The sequence below is a fragment of the Catharus ustulatus genome, chromosome 5, assembly GCF_009819885.2.
Source record: "Catharus ustulatus isolate bCatUst1 chromosome 5, bCatUst1.pri.v2, whole genome shotgun sequence".
Lineage (NCBI taxonomy): Eukaryota > Metazoa > Chordata > Aves > Passeriformes > Turdidae > Catharus > Catharus ustulatus.
The window spans coordinates 25,776,167-25,793,772 of record NC_046225.1 but is presented as its reverse complement, the minus strand read 5'-3'; the positions used below and the strand labels follow the sequence as shown (position 1 = coordinate 25,793,772).

General features: G+C 45.5%; 1 protein-coding gene across 2 annotated transcripts in view; it reads left to right on the top strand.

The window, feature by feature from the left end:
- The first annotated feature begins 601 nt into the window (after positions 1 to 601).
- The window catches only part of ELOVL6 (ELOVL fatty acid elongase 6), an 84,088-nt gene continuing 67,083 nt past the window's right edge, over positions 602 to 17,606 (top strand). Inside the window, exon 1 of one of the 2 annotated variants that reach the window (XM_033059950.2) lies at positions 602 to 877. In XM_033059950.2, the coding sequence (XP_032915841.1) occupies positions 789 to 877 (89 nt within the window). In that variant the 5' untranslated portion in view covers positions 602 to 788. The remainder of the gene's footprint in view (positions 878 to 17,606) is intronic. The other variant, XM_033059949.2, reaches the window with a different exon arrangement.

The following is a 17,606-nucleotide window of genomic DNA, read 5'->3' as shown; positions in this document are numbered from 1 at the left end:
GGTCTCTGCCCCATGCGCCACCAGCCCCATGCACACTGTAACATCCAAAAGCGTGTCTGTGCAAAGCAGGGAGCTACGGACAGCCTGGCTTCAGGACGCTGTCACCTGCATGGGGACACCCAGCTGCAGCCCCTGTCCCCGCAGCAAGCTGGATCCGGCTGGGCAGTGGGGCAGAGATCCCACTCCCGCGAACTGGAGGCACCGCAGCAGGTGCGCTGGGATCTAAATGCAAAAGAGGACGTGTCGGGAGGAGGGTGGGGAGGTGGGCTTCTTCTGGGGAGTGTAGAGTGTGTGCGTCTGCCCTTCTGGCTAAATCTGAGCCTGTGCTTCTTTAGTTCCCGGCTGACCGGCGAGGGCACGCAGGGCGCTGCGGCATGGATTCAGCACAGGGAAAGAGGCTTCCTATTTTTGTAGCTATATTTTGGCAGCCTGGGGAGTGCGTGTGGGGGCCCTGCCAGGAACACAGCCCCAGCGCATTCCCCCACCGAGGAGCGCCAGCAGAGCTGCGCGAGGGGCGGTGGGGGGCGGGTGTCCCGGGCGGCGGCGGCGGCGGGCGGGCACTAAGACCGCACCGCCCCCGGGCGCTGCGCGGCGGCCGCAGAAGAGGAGGAGACCGGCGAGCCCGGGAGGAGAGGCGCGGAGCTATGCTAAACCCGGGGTACCGCTGAGGCGGGGCGGGCCAGGCCAGAGGCAGGGGCTCTCCGGCGGCAGGCGCGCAGGGGCCCGGCTCCCGAGGCGGCGGCAGGCAGCATCTCGGCGCGGGGAGCAGCTCCGCAGCCACCGGGCCAATGAACATGTCAGTGTTGACTTTGCAGGAATACGAATTCGAGAAGCAGTTCAACGAGCATGCGGCCATCCAGTGGATGCAGGAAAACTGGTGAGTGCCGCCCCCGGACCCCGCCACCCGCCCGGATCGGGGAGGCGCTGAGCCCATCCGGGTGCGCGGGTTGCGCCCGGCCGGCGCGGTGCGGCTCGGCTCGGCTCTGCGCCGCCGTGTAGGGGCACACGGGCGCTGCCGCCGGCGCTACCTGCACGCCCGGGCGGGGTCTACCCCGCCGGGTTACACAAGGCCGGGGCATCCCGCTGCCAGCGCGCTGCGGGGCCTGAGCCCCACCGCCGCCGCCTCCCTCCGCGCTCCGGCCCTCCGCTAGCTCGGCGGCGCAGAGCCGCACACGTGCCCCGGCTCTGCCCTCGGCCTCCCTTGCCTCCATCCTTGCCCGGCCCTGCCGCTCCCCCCGCTGCAGCCTCGTTCAAACAAGTTGTGCGTTTGTCCGCGCTCCCCGCGGAGCCTCTTTACCTTTCCTTCCCCCTCCCCCAGGTCGTATTAAACTTCATTTGCAGCCATGCGGTTATTAACTTTTCCGGCGTGTGCGTGCGGCCGCGGAGCGGGGACGAGCTTGAGCCGCGGCGGGACCGGGGCTGCGCATGGACCCGTCGGGGCTGCGCGGGTCGCGGCGAGCCAGAGCCTGACGACCCCGCAGAGGTACATACGTAAGCTCGCAGCCTGGCCCGCCGAAGGAGAGTGGCTGTGCCGGGAGGCCGCTCTCTGCCCGGCACTGCCCCGGGGGCATCCATGGGCCTTGGCCGGTAGCACGGATGCGAGGATGGAGAGAGCGCCCCAGTTGCCTTTGCCCCCTCCGTGGGGCCCTCTGAGCTGTCGTCGTGGCCGAGATCCCTCTCTCGATGACACTTGCCCAGTCCTTGTCCTGGCTTTGTTCACCTGCGTGGGCTTTGTGTTCGCAGTATATCCCTACTCACCTGTGCCTTGCTGATGCACTGTCCCTGACCACTCTCTCCTAGTGCCCAGTCTTGCCCTTTCTGCTGCTCCTGTGGTCTCTGTCCCCAGCTAGCCCCCAACTTTTGCATTGTCTACATGCCCTCCCGTGGCAGGTCTGTCTGCCTTCTGAGCCTGCGCAAGTGGTAGGATAGGGCCCAGGCTTTGGTGCCTACATTTGTAGGGTAGGATCCTAGGTGGATCTCAGCCAGAGATTTGCTAGAATCCTTTGGTGACTTGTCTGGGGAATTTTAAGAGCAGTATAATTAAAATGACCATTTAAGTGCATGTATGTCTCCTCCTGTCCTGCAGGTGAGCTCATCACTTCTTGAAGGGTGCCTGGTGACACTCATGTTTCAGGAGAAAGGAGACCACATAGATATTATTGGGCTGGGAGTATTGGATGCTTCCCATTCTGTCCATGTTCCAGAAGAAAACTGGCATCAGAATAGGACATCCTGGTGAAAGAGGATGGAGGGGGTGATACATGGTATATATAAAATAGTCAAATAACCCTGGAGAGATACTGTTTATTTTAAAGAACATGCCTAGCAATTAGCACTCCTGCGTCTTCTCCTTGACTCTCCTGCGCTTTATGATGTGACCTTGGGAACATTACATAACCTCTCCTAGGCCTCAGTTTTCCATGCAAAGAAGGACCAGGGGAGTGGGGGGTGGTAATGCTGAAATGTCCTTATGAGGTCCTTATGACTTAGGTGATGTTTGCCTTGAAGTGCCTTGAAGGTGTCAGGTACTACATAAATACTAAGCAGTGTTACTAAAATCTCCCTGGCAGTCATGTGCTGCGGAGGTCATCAGCTGGGATTCTGTAACACCAGGCTCCCACTTCCCAGGTTCAGAGGAGGAGACCATCAGTGTTATGCTGCTGTACAGCTAAAGAGACATGATCATACATGTCCACATGCTTTTTAGTATGGTTTCACCTTCTCTGAGGGAACTGAGGAATTAATATCTTTGATTCTTGTGAAAATTATGGAGAATGATCTTCCTGTGTCCTGGGAATGTTTCTGGAAATGAAATAGAGCTGTGACCTCTGAAGTCTCTATTGTGGCAGGCTTTTCCTGAAAATGCTGCTAAAGACTCTTCCCAGTTTCAGGTTAAATTGTGCATTTTTGTCTTGAAGAAATGCTCTTGCTTAATGAAACAGGTCCTATTCAAGTGTTTGAGTTTTGCAGGGAGCTGAACTGGTAAAATATAGCAGCTTTTTTACTTCCCATCATGATGACTCAATAGATTTGTGTATGCAGCATCAATGGCAGTACATGGCTTCTGCACTTTGTAGGTGTAACCTTAATGTACACATCCTTAACATAAGAGCCATCCAAGATGAGGTTGTCAGGTAGTATGTAGGGAAAAACGTGTTTCTTCGCTCTTTGAGCAAGAAGACAGACTAGGGGGACCTGCTTAAGGGAAGACTGTGTCAGGATTTTATGCTGTAATTGTTATTTAAATTAGGCTGCAATACTATTACAATGTCTAAGGTAAAGGTAAACAAATTCTATAGGTGTGGCATTGGCTTTTTTACCTCATCTCAGAACTATGTCTTGTTACATTACAACATACATACACACAAAAAAGGCTGTAGGGTCTTAAGGGGCATGAATGGGCTCTAAGGAGTTGACCTTGAGTTTTGGATTTTGAGATGTCTCACTAGGTTGCATATGAAGATGTGGCCTACTTTGAGGATGGGTATGAATCCTTTTACATATCCTCCAAGTTCTGATCTGGTTAAAGCACCATCAAGCCCTTTTAATTAAAGCCATGTAAGCCTAAAGCTGGAAAAGCTTGAATGCAAAGCCTAGGGGCAGTAGCATATACCCCTAGGTACTGGTATGGTTGGTTGGGAAGGATCACGGTGGAAGGTCTGGTTCTGTTCAGCCAAGACTTGCCCCTCTTTGCCTTGGTCCTTTGAGCCTGCTCCAAGGTCCATCACTCCCTGGGGCAAGTGCATGCTCTCTCCTCCCCAGTTGCTGGCGCCCAGTCTTTTCTTCCCCATCCTAGGGCTTGTTTCCTTACTGCCATTTGCCCCTGAAAATCCCATCTGAGGGTATATTGGTCTAATGGCATTGAATGAGCTCCTTCTTGCTTCATTCTGGATGTTGCTGCACCACAGTGTGGAGGACCCCATCCTGCAACATGCATGGCACTGAGACCTCTTTAAAGCTTGGGCCTGGATTAGCAGTGCTGTTTTGGAGGAGAAATGAATAGTCTGTTGCCTGATATTTACAAGCTGATGGTTTTCATGCCTCCCTGAATGCCTGGCTTTATATTTATGCACGCTTTTATGGTATAGCCCCCAGACTACCTGATTCTCGTGCAGAGCATGAGAGTGGCAGAGCAAAGTTGGAGGCTGAAAAGATGGACTTGCAGCCTACTGGTCTCTGATGGTAAGAGGTGCCGATTAGTTGCCTTTCCTAAACTAACAGTGGCAGGATTTCAGGAGGCTAAAGAACAGCAGGTCCATTTGCTGTCATGAAACTCCTTACACTTGATGTTGTGGGAAGGTTGTTGATACATGTTTAAGTATAGTGCCATCGAGTAACTTTGAATTTGAAATACAGTATCACTTTAAGATACTGACATCTTGTGCTCAAGCCATGAGGGGTGTGATTTCAGTATGTTCAGGAGTAAGTAAAATGTTTATTAAAATAATTGCTTTAAGTGATTTCTCAAATCAAACTCAGCACTTCCTCCCAGACTTCTTCAAAGAGGGAAGTAAATAGTCTGAGGACTAGAGGATTATTTTTTAACTGCTGCATGAGAATTAATGCAGCTCTAGTCCTTTATTTCTTATGGATAAGTATATTAATATTTTTGGAGAAAATTCATGGTTCTGTTAGACATGCAGCAAAAAGTGTTGTAGCATTGAGATCCTGATTCCCAGCTGCAGCCAGTGAGGCAGCAAAAACTGGCTGGTGCTCAGGAAAGGCAAAGTGACAAATGCCTGGATGGAGTGGTGACTGCTGGAGTCCTTCTCCATCATGCTGCAGAGCACCAGGTTCAGGCATCAGCACGAAGTGACAGTCGTTCCTGTTATAATTGTCTGGCCAATAATAATTATCTTCAGATGTCTGCTGACGAGGGGCTCACCAATGGGGAGGCAGGAGGCCTGTGCTGACTGCCGAGATTATCTGGGAGAGCTGACGTCAGCCCAGGGCTTGCCTAAAATCACAGAAACTTTTTCCTCTGCTGCTCCGCCAGCTGCTGCAGCACTCTGGACATCCCTGCCCCAGCCTAGTGTCCTCCTGCCACCTGCTCCCCTGGGCAGGCTCTCCTCAGTTCTCCCTCTCTCATTCTTCTCCTGTTTTGCTTCCCCAAAAGCCAAGGTTTAACCCTTGGCAGCCAGCAGCATGCTCGCAGGTAGTACTAGGAGGAGGACGAGCAGCATGAAAGTGAAACTGGTTATTCCGTAAAGATGCTGTTAGGCTCTGCTGCAAAAACTGGCTGGTTTTGTTATCATTAACTGAAGTAATGATTCAGTAAAGAGAGAAGGAACTGCATAAGAACTACTGGGAATTTTTTGGTTTTAAGGGGATCTGACAACTCAAACTCGATTCTGAAATCAACTTAGTGGACCTTAGATGAGGATAAATGTTTATGTACTTGAAAGAAAACATCTGTGCAGGAAGTTATTTTTAACCTTTTGTTAACAAAATTTTTATGTGGCAGAGGCAGAAAATGGAGCCAGTGCTAGAAGAAATTTATCCTTTGGTGTGACTTTCTTTCAAGTCAAAACTAGAGATAAGTGTGGAAGGGCAGAGGGTCAGCTATCTGGGTTTGTAAATACACTTGCCTTTTAATAATTCACACAAACACCATCATCCTAGACAGGTTTGTTTCCTAAATGCAGAACAAGCTCTCCTCATCCACGTAAGCTGCTCTTACCTCATGCAGAAATAACGAGTGAGACTGTGAGTGTATCTCTCCAGGCGTATGTGTGTAGCAGCCAAAAACTGATGTAAATTACTTCCCCCCTCCACCCCAGCTCTTGCTGGATGCCAATTGAAGGATGTAGAGAGGGACGCTGCAGTCACCCTGTACTTTCCTCTGTGCTGCAGCAAGGACTCAAAGGGAAGATGTGAATCGGTTCTTTTCAACAGAGAGACTGTTTTACTTGAGCTGAATTCAATTGGCTCAAAAATTTAGCCTACCTCCTCCACATATCATTCTCCAGAGACTTTTCCTGCTCTCTTGTGCAAACTGGCCATAAAGCTGACAGGGCCACCAGTGCATGGCAGAGATTAGAGGATCCCTTTTCTTTGCCTTTCTTTCATCCTACAGGCCTTATTGAGCCAAAGACTGATGTTTTGGAGTATCACAGGGTTTTGGCTGTTTGAAAATAAAATTATGGTGTCTATGTGGAGTAACAACAGATGTCCTTTCAGAGTTCAGGTGTTTTCTGTCTATGTGGGCTTGGGGGAAAAAAATTAAAAATATGGTGGACACCAAAATGTCATCCTGAAGATAAATACATCAGTGTCTTCTTGATTCAGCCTACCACTGAAACATAGGCATTGACCTTTTGTTTACTCTGTCCCTAGAGTATGAACACATCTGTCATTATGTTGCTTCTGTGATTTTAAACCTCTTGAGAGTGAAGACTTCTCTTCCATTTTGTGAAACACCACGTACTTTTGGGAATAATAAACTTATAGGAGTGGAGCAAAGAGTAATTTAGGAACTTGCCATCATTTTCAGAAGTGAATATGGCATTCAGGAAAGTGCATGTTCCAAAACAATTTAGGTGGTGCTTCTTTTAATGGAAAGGAGCAGAGATTAAAACATTTATTTTTAACCATAGATTAGCATTATCTGAAATATAAAATAAATTTTTCACTGGCTTAGGCTATATCAACATATGAGATGCTTGTGCAACCACATTACCTGTGTAGTGCTACCCAGTAAATTTTTTCTTGCCAACAGTTTTGTCAGCCCTCTTGACCCTTGCCCTGGGTTGGAGTAGTAGGGTTTTGTCTTCTACTGTGCTGCCCCATCACTGACCAAAATGTCACAGAGTGCTACTACTACAAGCTGTGCTGTTCCTGTGTGCATCACAGCATCACATCTCTTGGGGCTTCCCTGGATTCACTGGGGAAGGTTGATACAGCCCCATGGGGTGCTCTGCAGAGACACCCAGGTTACCCTGTCACAAGCTGTCAACAGAATGGGAAACAGTGAGGCTGTGGCTGCACCTGGGCTAATAGAAGGAGAAAATTATATCAGTTTGTGTGCAAGGTTTGTGAATAATGTAATTACTTTCAGAGCCAAAGGAGCAATTGCACCTGATATTGCCCTTCACAGTGTGCCTTGTACTATGTGCTCTGTTGCAAACTGTCAATCGCAAGTGTTGTTGACTTTTTTGAGGACACAAATTTTTTTTTCTGTGAATTTTATTTACATGCTGGGAGCAAGGTGGAAGGACTCCAAAAGCAACAAGACCTTGGTTTGCCTAGAGAAGGGACCAAAGTCCCACATGGCATGAAATGATGGGCAGAGCTTGCATCTGCTGAGCAGTCCTTGACCTCCTGTGGGAAGAGCTGATATTCAGGGTGGGGAAGAGAGGGGAAGATGCAAGTCAGCAGTTTACTTCATGCCAGGGGAGCTGGGACCTTGGAGAGCACAGGCAGTGGTTTATGCAGTACATGACATGCAGGGGAATTATATCTTTGAGGATATGGGGAGCCTGACTTCAAACTGAAGGCAGCCATAGCCACTTTTTAGAAGTTGAGCGTCAGTCAGGTGCTTGAGTTCCGTAATTTCAATGGAAATCAAGGACCTGTGTCATCTCTGAAAATGTCTCTTTGTGCCTCAGTTCCTCTGCTGTAAAATAGGGAACAATTCCTTTCTGGAGATATTCAAAGTTGGTTTTCTGCCATGTTCATAAAGGTGATTCTGAGGTGGTAAGACCTGTATGTAACTACAATAAAGCAGTGCAGAAAGCGTACTGGTCTTACACTATTGCTATGCAGCTTTACACTTGCAATAGCAGCAAAGAATATTTTATTCTTGCTAAGGATTTGGGGCAGTTTGTCGCCTTGTCTGGGGTAACTGAGGACTGAGAAGAGCTGTTGTAATATTAGAGGCAAGACAGTTTAGTGTTGGTAGCATGGGATTAAACTGCGAAAGTCCAGACCATTCCTAATTGCAAATTTATGAGAGGACCTGTTATTCAAATAGTCCAGTAAAACTTCAGACTTTTCAACATCTGATGATAACTTTTAAATATAATTTTTTAAATTTGTTGGTAATTTCAGTATGTGAAGTCTGCAAATGGAGTAAAAAATGAATTGGACATCATCCAGATTGTGAGTTCATCAGAGTGAATGTGTTGATTTTGATATCTGATGGCCTCAGTTACCCCTGGACATAAAACTTAAGGTCAGTCAAGAGTGTTATTAAGGCCAAATATCTGCTCTATATGTCTTGAGCCATCAGTAGTATAAATACACCTGGAAAGTGCAATCCCAGGGAGTGCAAATTAATGTTTTAAGGGGAAGAAACAATGGACCAAGTTAATTTTTGAAAAAAGGGGAGTCTTATCATATCACTAATAAAATTTCCTGGGTTTCAATTTTGTGGTTTTTTTTTAAATTTATTTAGAGCCATTAAGAGCTATTTAAGATAGCAGTAAAATACCCTAAGTATAAACAAAAGTAGGATGCCAAAGTTGTTGCACTTTGCCATTCAGATAGTGGGTTTATTAACAAATGTTTACAAAGACTGTCTTTTTCCTTATGTAATTTTCCTTTTGGCTTTAATTGGGAATTTACCCTCTAGGTCCCCTGATGTGATTCTTCTGAATACAGGTCCTCTGTAAACATTAATGGGAATTTTGTTGTTGCCAACATACATAATCTACAGGCAGCTGAAAGCTGTGGCTTTTCTTCCTTTTTGTTCTCCCTGGAGGAGTTGGCTGTCCAACTCCTTTTCCACGTCTTTGCAGGTCACAAGCAAAAGAAACGTTAGTTATTAGCAGGAAATTATGTAGACACCTTGCATTTCAATTTCTTTTTGTTTTCTCTCCTGTCTTGGCTTGACAGCCAAGCAGAAAACTCCAAGCTGTTTTGTCCATCACATGGATATCTAGATGCTCTTGTCTATCTCAATTTTCAAAGACGATTGCTCTACTGGCACATTATCGCTGGGGCTATCAATTGCCCTGGACCCTGTTGTACCTCAGCTCTGGTCCCAGCTGTGTACAAAGATCCATCTTGTTCCACGTGTACCTGGCATCTTCCATGGTCATGGGCGTCCAGCCCAAACCCAGCCAAACCCGTGGCTGATTTCACTGCCTTTCCTAGGTAAAAGCCGAAGCTGTGAGGACGTGCTAAGAGTGGAACTGCTGATGAGAATGTGCAGCATTCATTTTAGACTCATGATGAAGCAGGTCATTTGAAAGGTAGAAGTATTCCAGGATGCATTATGTTGTCTTTACATTATTTTGTGAGGGCATTTCCCCATTATAGTTTTTCATAAAATATTGCTCTTGGCACTGTCTGAAACAAGATACTGCCTAGTTCAACCTTTGATCTGACCTGACTGCTCCTGTGTGCTTAAATATCCTTTTTTTTTTGATCGCATACCTGATAAAGAAAATACTATTTTTGGTCATACAACAACTGTTTGGAAGTGACATTGCCTCTTGCAGTGACAGTGTACATAGATTATCAGATTATTTTGTTACGCCATTATTTGCTGTTTTAGAACTCTGTCAATACTGTGGAGTTAAATACATTATTTTTAAATCTTGCTTGGGAGTCTCATGCTAAGCAAGTTTCCTTCTGGGCAAAGTACTGGTCATGGATGCAAAAAAAAAACCTTTGTCTTGCCCCTAACTTTGGGTTTAGTTTAAGATTAGTACCCCAAGCAGACAAAACTCATTATTTTAAAAAATTTTAGGTAAATTATTGCTTGGACTATGAGAGCCAGATCTGTGACCCAGTGGGGAGTTTTCCTTCTGTTGCATTGGAGAGAGAATGGCTCCAAACAGCCAAAGACCATGAAGAAAAGTAATATTATAGCACTGAAAGGAATCCTCAGTGTCCTAGTTTGTTAACTTCTAATATAATTACTGAAATGCATATTTTTAATTTTCCAAGAGCCCGTCTCCTGTATCAGTGCTTAGATCAGGGAAAATTTCAAAATTTTGTTTGAGAGATAGGAATAGCTGGTGTTGATCCTACTGTAACACTTGGAGCCTGGTTGTCTCAAGGCTGTGGTACCCAGGATGCTCATACTTGTTAGGAAATAAAGGAAAACATTTTGCTGAAAGAAATGTTCTGAAAACCAGTCCCCTGATGTTCATGAGAGGTGGTCCTTGTGTAATGGTGCCCCTGCATAAAGATTGCAGTTACAGTGGATGTGCTTCCCAGATCCTTCCACTTATGTCTTTTGATCCTGCTGGGGATATTTGCTTGGGATGTTTTGTTTAATGTCCAAGATTCTGGTATTTGGTGATTGCATACAGTTTATATTACTGTTTACTTAGGTCCCAGAAGCACCTTGCAGGCACTGGTGATGGCATTTGTCTCCACAGATGTCTGCTATGTAAGGTGTCTGAGTCATCAGGAAGTGGGCAGCTGAGAGAAGTAAGTTTTATTGTAAAACTGCTCCCTCTATTACCAAATGTAGAGACTCAGGGAGCGAACTAGACCACAGTTATTTCTCCTGATCCTTCCTCCTTCTTCTCCCCCATAATGCATTTTCTTCTTCTTTTCAGATACCTATTTGGTTTTTACTTTCTACCACCCTTTTCTTATTCCTCTTTCATTTTATATAAATCTTTTCCCCCTTTAGGAACAGTCAAGTCAGCAGCACAGGTGGCTGGGGAAGCCCTGGATATTTCTGTAGAACACTCTGCATAGTGGGAAACCTCTGGTGTGTATTTTGGTGTCAGGCTGGTGGAGCTGGGCAGCACAGGCCTGGCCCTGAGCTGTCTCTGGCTGAACAGAAAAAGCAGTGCATCAGGGTAGTCCCACTGCCATCTTCTAATAAAATCACCTTGGTTTCTGGAATAAGGCAATAGTAACCAAAGAAGAGTGTTTGCTTCTACCTTTCCACAGCCCCGTTGTATATGGTATAAAAGAGCCCTCTCTTTTAAAAGCCACTTCCCAGTCACTGAGTGAAAAAATACTAATTGAAGTCCATAGAAAACTAGTGGTTGGCTTTAGCTTAAAAGATTTAGTTGCTAAACTTATGTGTGTTGACTAAATGTAATGTAGCATCTGGTATGTAAAACAATTATGACAATTCACATATTTTGAAATGGTCATTACTGTAAATGGAATAATTGGAAAAGATGTTAGGAGAAAATGAAGAGCAAAGTTGAGCTACATTTAGAAAAGAATACACCAGGCTGATTATATAGGCAATCCAGAGATTAGAGAGAAATTGCAACTGGAAGAGCTACCACAGCTTTTTATTGTAGGGTGAACAAGCAGCTCCTTCCTCTGCTTTCTGTAGTGGCATGCCCTTGATGGAGAAGAAAATTGGATGAGGGATCTGTTAACATCTATCATGTATTGGCATTAAACCTGGGAATGCAGATATTGACCTAATGCCTTCCAAATGTTTTTGGCTTAGCAGTCTTTGTGACTTCAGCTGTTGGGGTGCCATGGAGCATCTTCCCTAATGAATGCTGGTAGCTCTGGGGTAGGCATGCTAAGTGTGTAAGATACTGAGGGTGGTCCTTTGCTGTATCTCAATGAACTGCTGCAAATACTGTGGGCAGTTTTCATTGCTTCCCAATAAAGTGGCATATATAGGAGGGAGATTTTTGACGGACCACAGATCTCTTGCCTATGCTTTTATGATTGTGGTCCAGCATTTTGTTTTCAAAGGCTGTGTTCTGATGACCTTAGTTACAATCAATATTTATTGCTGGCAGAGAGTTAGACTCCTTTCCATTAAACTAGATAGTGTTCCTTTGGTTTATAGGGGATACAAATTTGGCTTCAGACATCTTTAACCCACTTATCTTTAAATTTTCAAGAATGAGTCTTGACTCGATGGAGTTTCAGGTAGTTCTTGTATTGTAAAATATCTGTACATCATGACAGAGGGACATTTGCGTTCACTAATGCCATGATGAGTTACAGTATTTTAAGAATCCCTTCTCTCTTTGCTAAGATCAAGACAATCCCACAATCACATTCTTGGTGAGTTAGAGCTTTCTGTCATTAAAGCATCTATAATGTAGCATTTCTAAGAACAGGAAGGATGCCTTGAAAGGGTTAGATCCTCACAGCCACAAGGGCTGCTCTGAGAGCTGCCCAAAGCCATTGCAGCTGGAAGTCTTCCCAGAAAAAAAATGACCATTTCCACTGACTTTCAGCTGAGGTCTCTCTTCTTAGCTCCCAAGTGTGCCATTAAAAGAAAGCAAGACTTGAGTTCCCAAAACTTTGGAGAGTCTCCCATTCCATGTGCAGACATAAACTTGGTACCATCATGCATTTTTCCTGGCTGCTGAATCAAATGCTCCCTCTTGAATGTCAGCCAGTGTTGTAATTATATCAAGACAGACGTGACTGGCATCACCACCAGTCCTTTATTAAAAAACTTTTCATGCCTTCTTTCAGTGTACTTCTTTCAGGCAACTCTGACTCCATTTCTTACAGACAGCTCTGACTCCTCTCATCTCTGCATGACTAGCTCAACCCCAACCTGTCCCTTTCCCAGCCACCTAACCCTGCCTATCCCTCACACAGCATTTTCTTACCTTGTCTTGTCCCTTGCACAACTGCATGTCCCTTCCCTCCTCACAGCACAGCCAGCACACTCCATCCCAAACTGGGTCTCACTGGGTCTCAAACTCCAACTCAAACTGCAACTGCAATTAGAAGCCAGCTAACCCGCTCTTTTAGAATACCCAAACACATAGATGTTTCCACTCCTCAGTAATCACTACAGCTGTAATGCACTGTGAGAGATTGTTTTCTGCCCTTTCAACCTATCTTCCTACAAGCTAATCTGTGAGGCAACAGGAACAGCTTCCCTGTCAGCCAGGTTTCACAAGGGTGTGATATCAGGGTGGGTTACCTTGGGTTTGCTGGCACTGGAGTAGCTTCCTAGGGCTGAATTTTGATTCCATGCCGCACATGTGGAAACACTGCCATAGCTGGGTAAACTGAGCTGCCTTTTATGACTCCTCCTGGGACTGTGATCTCCTGTGTCAGGGTGAAAGGGACCAACAGAGGCAGTAAACTATCACACTGGTCCAGCTGCCTTGCCTGGAGGCTGCCTGTGTGTCTGTCCTGAAAGCAGTCCTGGAGAAACCACAGCATGGAGGTGATGTATCCTAAGTAGTACCTGCTATGGCATCAATTCACAGGTGCCCATGTGCCCAAAATGTTGCACCTGTGCAGTCTGAGCTGTTTGGTTATGGCTGCAGTAGTGGGCATAAACACTCTTAAGTTTTGAATTGAACAAACATCCCTCTCTAACTGGGTACCACGGTCTGCTGTGATAATGCCGTGTGGTGTGGTCCCTAGACTATCCTGCTCAACCTGCTTCATTCAAAGAGTGGGTAAGGCACCTGTCTGGAGAACTAGAGACTGCCAAGGACCTTCATTATTAAAACTGGGGCCTGGAATTCATCCAAGTCAGTGGGAGACATATCCATGATGGGGATTGGAAGAGGATGTAAAGTTTCATGGATGAGTAATGAGATGGCTCTACCATTTCTTGTAGCAGACAGAAATCTGAGTGCTGCCACTAAGCCACCATCCCACAGGCTTCCTGCAGAAATACCTGTGCAGGATTGATTTAAATGCAGGATCTGGCTGTGGAGTAAATGGTTTTGTATGGGAGATCACTAGAAAGCATGAAAACTACACTGAAAAGGGCTTGTTTCCCAGAGACAGGCTTAGATGCAATTCTCTCTGTGCAAATGCTCCTCTTCCAGAATAAAACTACCCAGTGTTGAACAAGTTAATATGAGGAATGGCTTAGGCTGCCTTTTGCTGTGCTTTAAGGTAGTGGCTGTGTGCTACAGAAAGCCTTGACAAACTGAAGGGAGAAAGATGTCATTTCAAGTCGGGCTATGTTGACTCATTGGAGACATTCTGAAGGTTATGGATATGTGTTAAGCATATCCATAAATAGCTCTTGCTTTATAAATATCATTTACAAAAACAAGTATTCTTCAGGCGCCAGAGTATATACGCGTGTGAGTTAATTAGAGACTGCATTTTCAAAGTGGTGGAACAACAAGATTTAGATCAGAAAAATTGCAAATAAGTTTGCTGGTGACGTGAAATCCAGTGACTTCTGTAAAACTTTCTGGCTTTGTGCCTTGTGTTTTCTTCCCCCTCACTGTATCTGCAGCTATGTCCTTTGGACTCAGTGTAATGGGTTGTGGTGCAGAGAGGAGTGGTGCAGCCCTGCTTCCCATGGCTATTGCACAGGTTCAGTGCTGATGGGGACAGGTCATGGCAGTACTCTGGGGCACTCAGTCACTTCTCTTGCAGAAAAAGCAGGCTGGCAGGAGGAACAGCCAAACCACAAGTTATACAGGCTCAGTGGAGCATTTCATGGCCTGCAAAGTGACCAGGCTAATCTTGGAAACATGCAACCTTCGTTGTGACACCTGACACAGCAGCACAGCCAGTCTCTGCTTTACTAGATTTCCATGCTCACATCTCTGTATTTCTAAATATGGCACAGATTTTTTCCTTTCTCAGGCTTAAGGATGGGGTGAGGGTGGGGCAATGGAAAAAAGTCTACATTAAAACCAGTATGAAAATTTAGAGGTCCCCCTGCAAAAGGGTGGAGGCCTTCACACCAGGATGGTCTTCCAGGTTATACAGGCTGTAACTTTGTCTGCAGCGAGAGCAGCCTCATGGTGCATTCAGAAATGCTTGCCTGACTAACAAATTGCTTACATTTGCTGACTCACTCTTGCACTGCCTTTTCTTTCTTGTTCCCTGGATGTGTTGATTTTTATCTCTGTTACTAGGGCTGTGTCCCAGACACTGTATAATCAGCATGTTTGTATTTGGCTCCTGTGTACTTACATTTGGATACAAACGTTAATATCATTCACCCACAAGTGAATAACAGCAACGAAATACAGGGGTCTGAAGACAGGGGCACTCTGCTCTTGGGCCGGGCCATCCCCGGCATCACTACCTGGCATTTCACACCACCATCTGCATTCGGTCTTGCTGTCTCTTCAAGCCCTGCTCCCCCAGTCTGTTTTGGACAATGAATTTAAATTCAGAATCACAGAATATTTTGAGCTGGAATGGACCCACAAGAATCATCAAGTCCAACTCTTTAGTGAATTGCCTGCAGGCAGCTTTTCACCTGCAGAAGACTAACACAGGCAGCCTGTGTCTGAAAGCACTTTCTAAGTGAGAGCTGTACACGGGCATGGCTAAGAACCTTGGCAGAGCTTCTGGATCTGCATTGTCCTGCTTTTCTAGGAGAAGTATGGGTGATCAGAGGCCTACCTTACCACCTGCCGTGGTTGTAGGTTGCTCCTGCATGCTCACAGCCCAGCATGCTTTCCCACTTTGATCTCTCAGCCAGAGCCATTAAGTGTCCCTGTCTCTTGCCACTTCATATAATGCTTATTCTTGATATGCAATGTTCATATACTTCTGGAGGTACAGCTAATTTCTGACATGTCTTTTCAAATACCAGTGATCCTGAGTGGTGGTCCTAAAATATTTGAGGGTCTAGATTAGTATACAGGGACATTGTGTCTTCAGGTTCTTTCCCTTTGAATCCCAAGCTTCTAAACTTTTTGTATGAGTAGCACTGATGATTGCAACTATCTTGTCTTCTCAATGGCTTCTAAACAGACCACCATTTATTTTCCTTGTCCAGCTTGTTTAGGTCTAGTTTGAAGCCCATCTCATTAAGTTGCCTTCACATGATGCTCTTTTCTCTTGTTTTAATCAGATGATGTCCAGTGTATTCACAGTAGTCCTCATGCAAGGATACTGCATGGCCAATTACTAGGGAACTAATTAGCAGCTTCTTCCTTATGATTCATTCCATATGCACTCATTCCCTTGAGATCACACCACACAGCATCAGCTTGCAGCAGCATTGCTGTAAACAAAACATGCTGTTTGCCCCTATGCCTTCTTCCTGCTCACCACTTTTGTGTCAGTCTAGGTGCAGACAGACAGCACTCCCCAACATCACCAAGAAGAATACAGCTTCCATGGTGCCTTCAAAACCCTCCCTGCGTTGAAACTACAGCCCCTCTGTGCTGGTTCTACATCAGCAGCCGTACGGAACCAGGGTTCTGAGTACCTGGACACTTGGAGGAGCTTTAGCCTGTAAAGGGCTGCCTTTTTGGTTCTTCTTAGGCATGATTGTTTTTCTCAAGTTAAACAGTATTTATAGGATTTCTTATTGCAGGTTTCAGTATTCCAGATTCAGTGAGATAAGTGATACTTAGCATTTGCAAACAGAAACTTCAGAAAATCTTGCCATTTTTGATTGTGACTTTTGTACGTGCTGGAGAAAGTGAAGCATGCAGCTTCTCTGGTGTCTTCTGTTAGCTGTTTCTTCATAGTGGAAATGACTGTCAGCTTCTTGAATCAAGCTCCGAAAGCCCTCCAGGCATTTCAATGGCAATGCTAAGGACTTGTGCCCATCTTTACTTGCTTTAACATTTACATTTTTGTCATTGATTCTGAATACATAATGGACCAAGTATATATTCAAACAATATCAGGACAATATGTGCTTGTACACATACTTTTGTACACTTGTTAATGCATTTTTCTCATTCCCTTTGACAGCAGAATGCAGGGTACAGTCTGCTTTCACTTGGAGGGGCATGCAGTACTCCTTAAATCCACTGCCTCAGTAGAAGAAGTACAGCGCTACCATCTGCCATAATTATGCCATCATTACCTGGACTACACTGGAGTGGTATAAAGCTTTGGAACACCTGCAGTACATTGATGATGTCATTCTGTGGGGCAATAAAGCAGAAGAAGTTTTTGAAAAAGGGAAGAAAATTGTCCAAATACTTTTGAAAAACACTTGTTTTTACTGAGTCTCAAAAGCAGTGCCTGGCACCTTGAACCCATACAGTCAGAACTAAATTATGAGGAGAGCTTTTGTTTTGCCTTAAATTAGCCCATCTTCTCTATCCCAGCTTCGTCTGAATTTGTTAGATTTACTGGCAAAGAGCATCTGGCATGACCTATTTGTAAATCATATATTTAGATTTATTTTGCCCTAGTGAACAGAAGCCAGTTCCAGAACAGACAATAACACAAGAGCTTTAATAAAGAAGCCTTTATTATATATAAACTGATCTTTATCAGTTAGTGGTAGTGTGTATTCTGGTGAGGTCTGCTTTACTAAAACATTTCTTTATTTCTGTTACTTAAGGTGAGCAGTAGGCTTTTTCTTCAGCATGACATGCTCTCACAGGACTGGATGAGCGGTGGTGCTGGAACAGAGGAACTCTTTTCCACCTCCAAACTACAGCACTTGCTCCCAGTAATGTTTTATGTTTCTTTGTGCAGCTGAATGATGAATTTCTGTGATGGAAAAGCTGTTTCAATGCAGAGATCAAAATGGAAACCAGGACTTTGCCACCCAGCTTTCAAATCCCCTCTATTTGAGAGTTGAGGAGAAGGCTTTGCTGCCTTACCAGAGTACCCAGTAGGCTGGAAGCCCTAAGCCTGCTTCCACCCTCTTTGGCATCCAAGCTGCTGACCCTTCAGCTTTATGCCATATGCCTTTCCCAGCCCAAAGCTGGCCACTTGGCTTTTTCTGTAAGATTAAGAAAGAGGTTTGTACCTCTGAAAGGTGCTTTAGGCTGCAGTCAGAGTCAAGG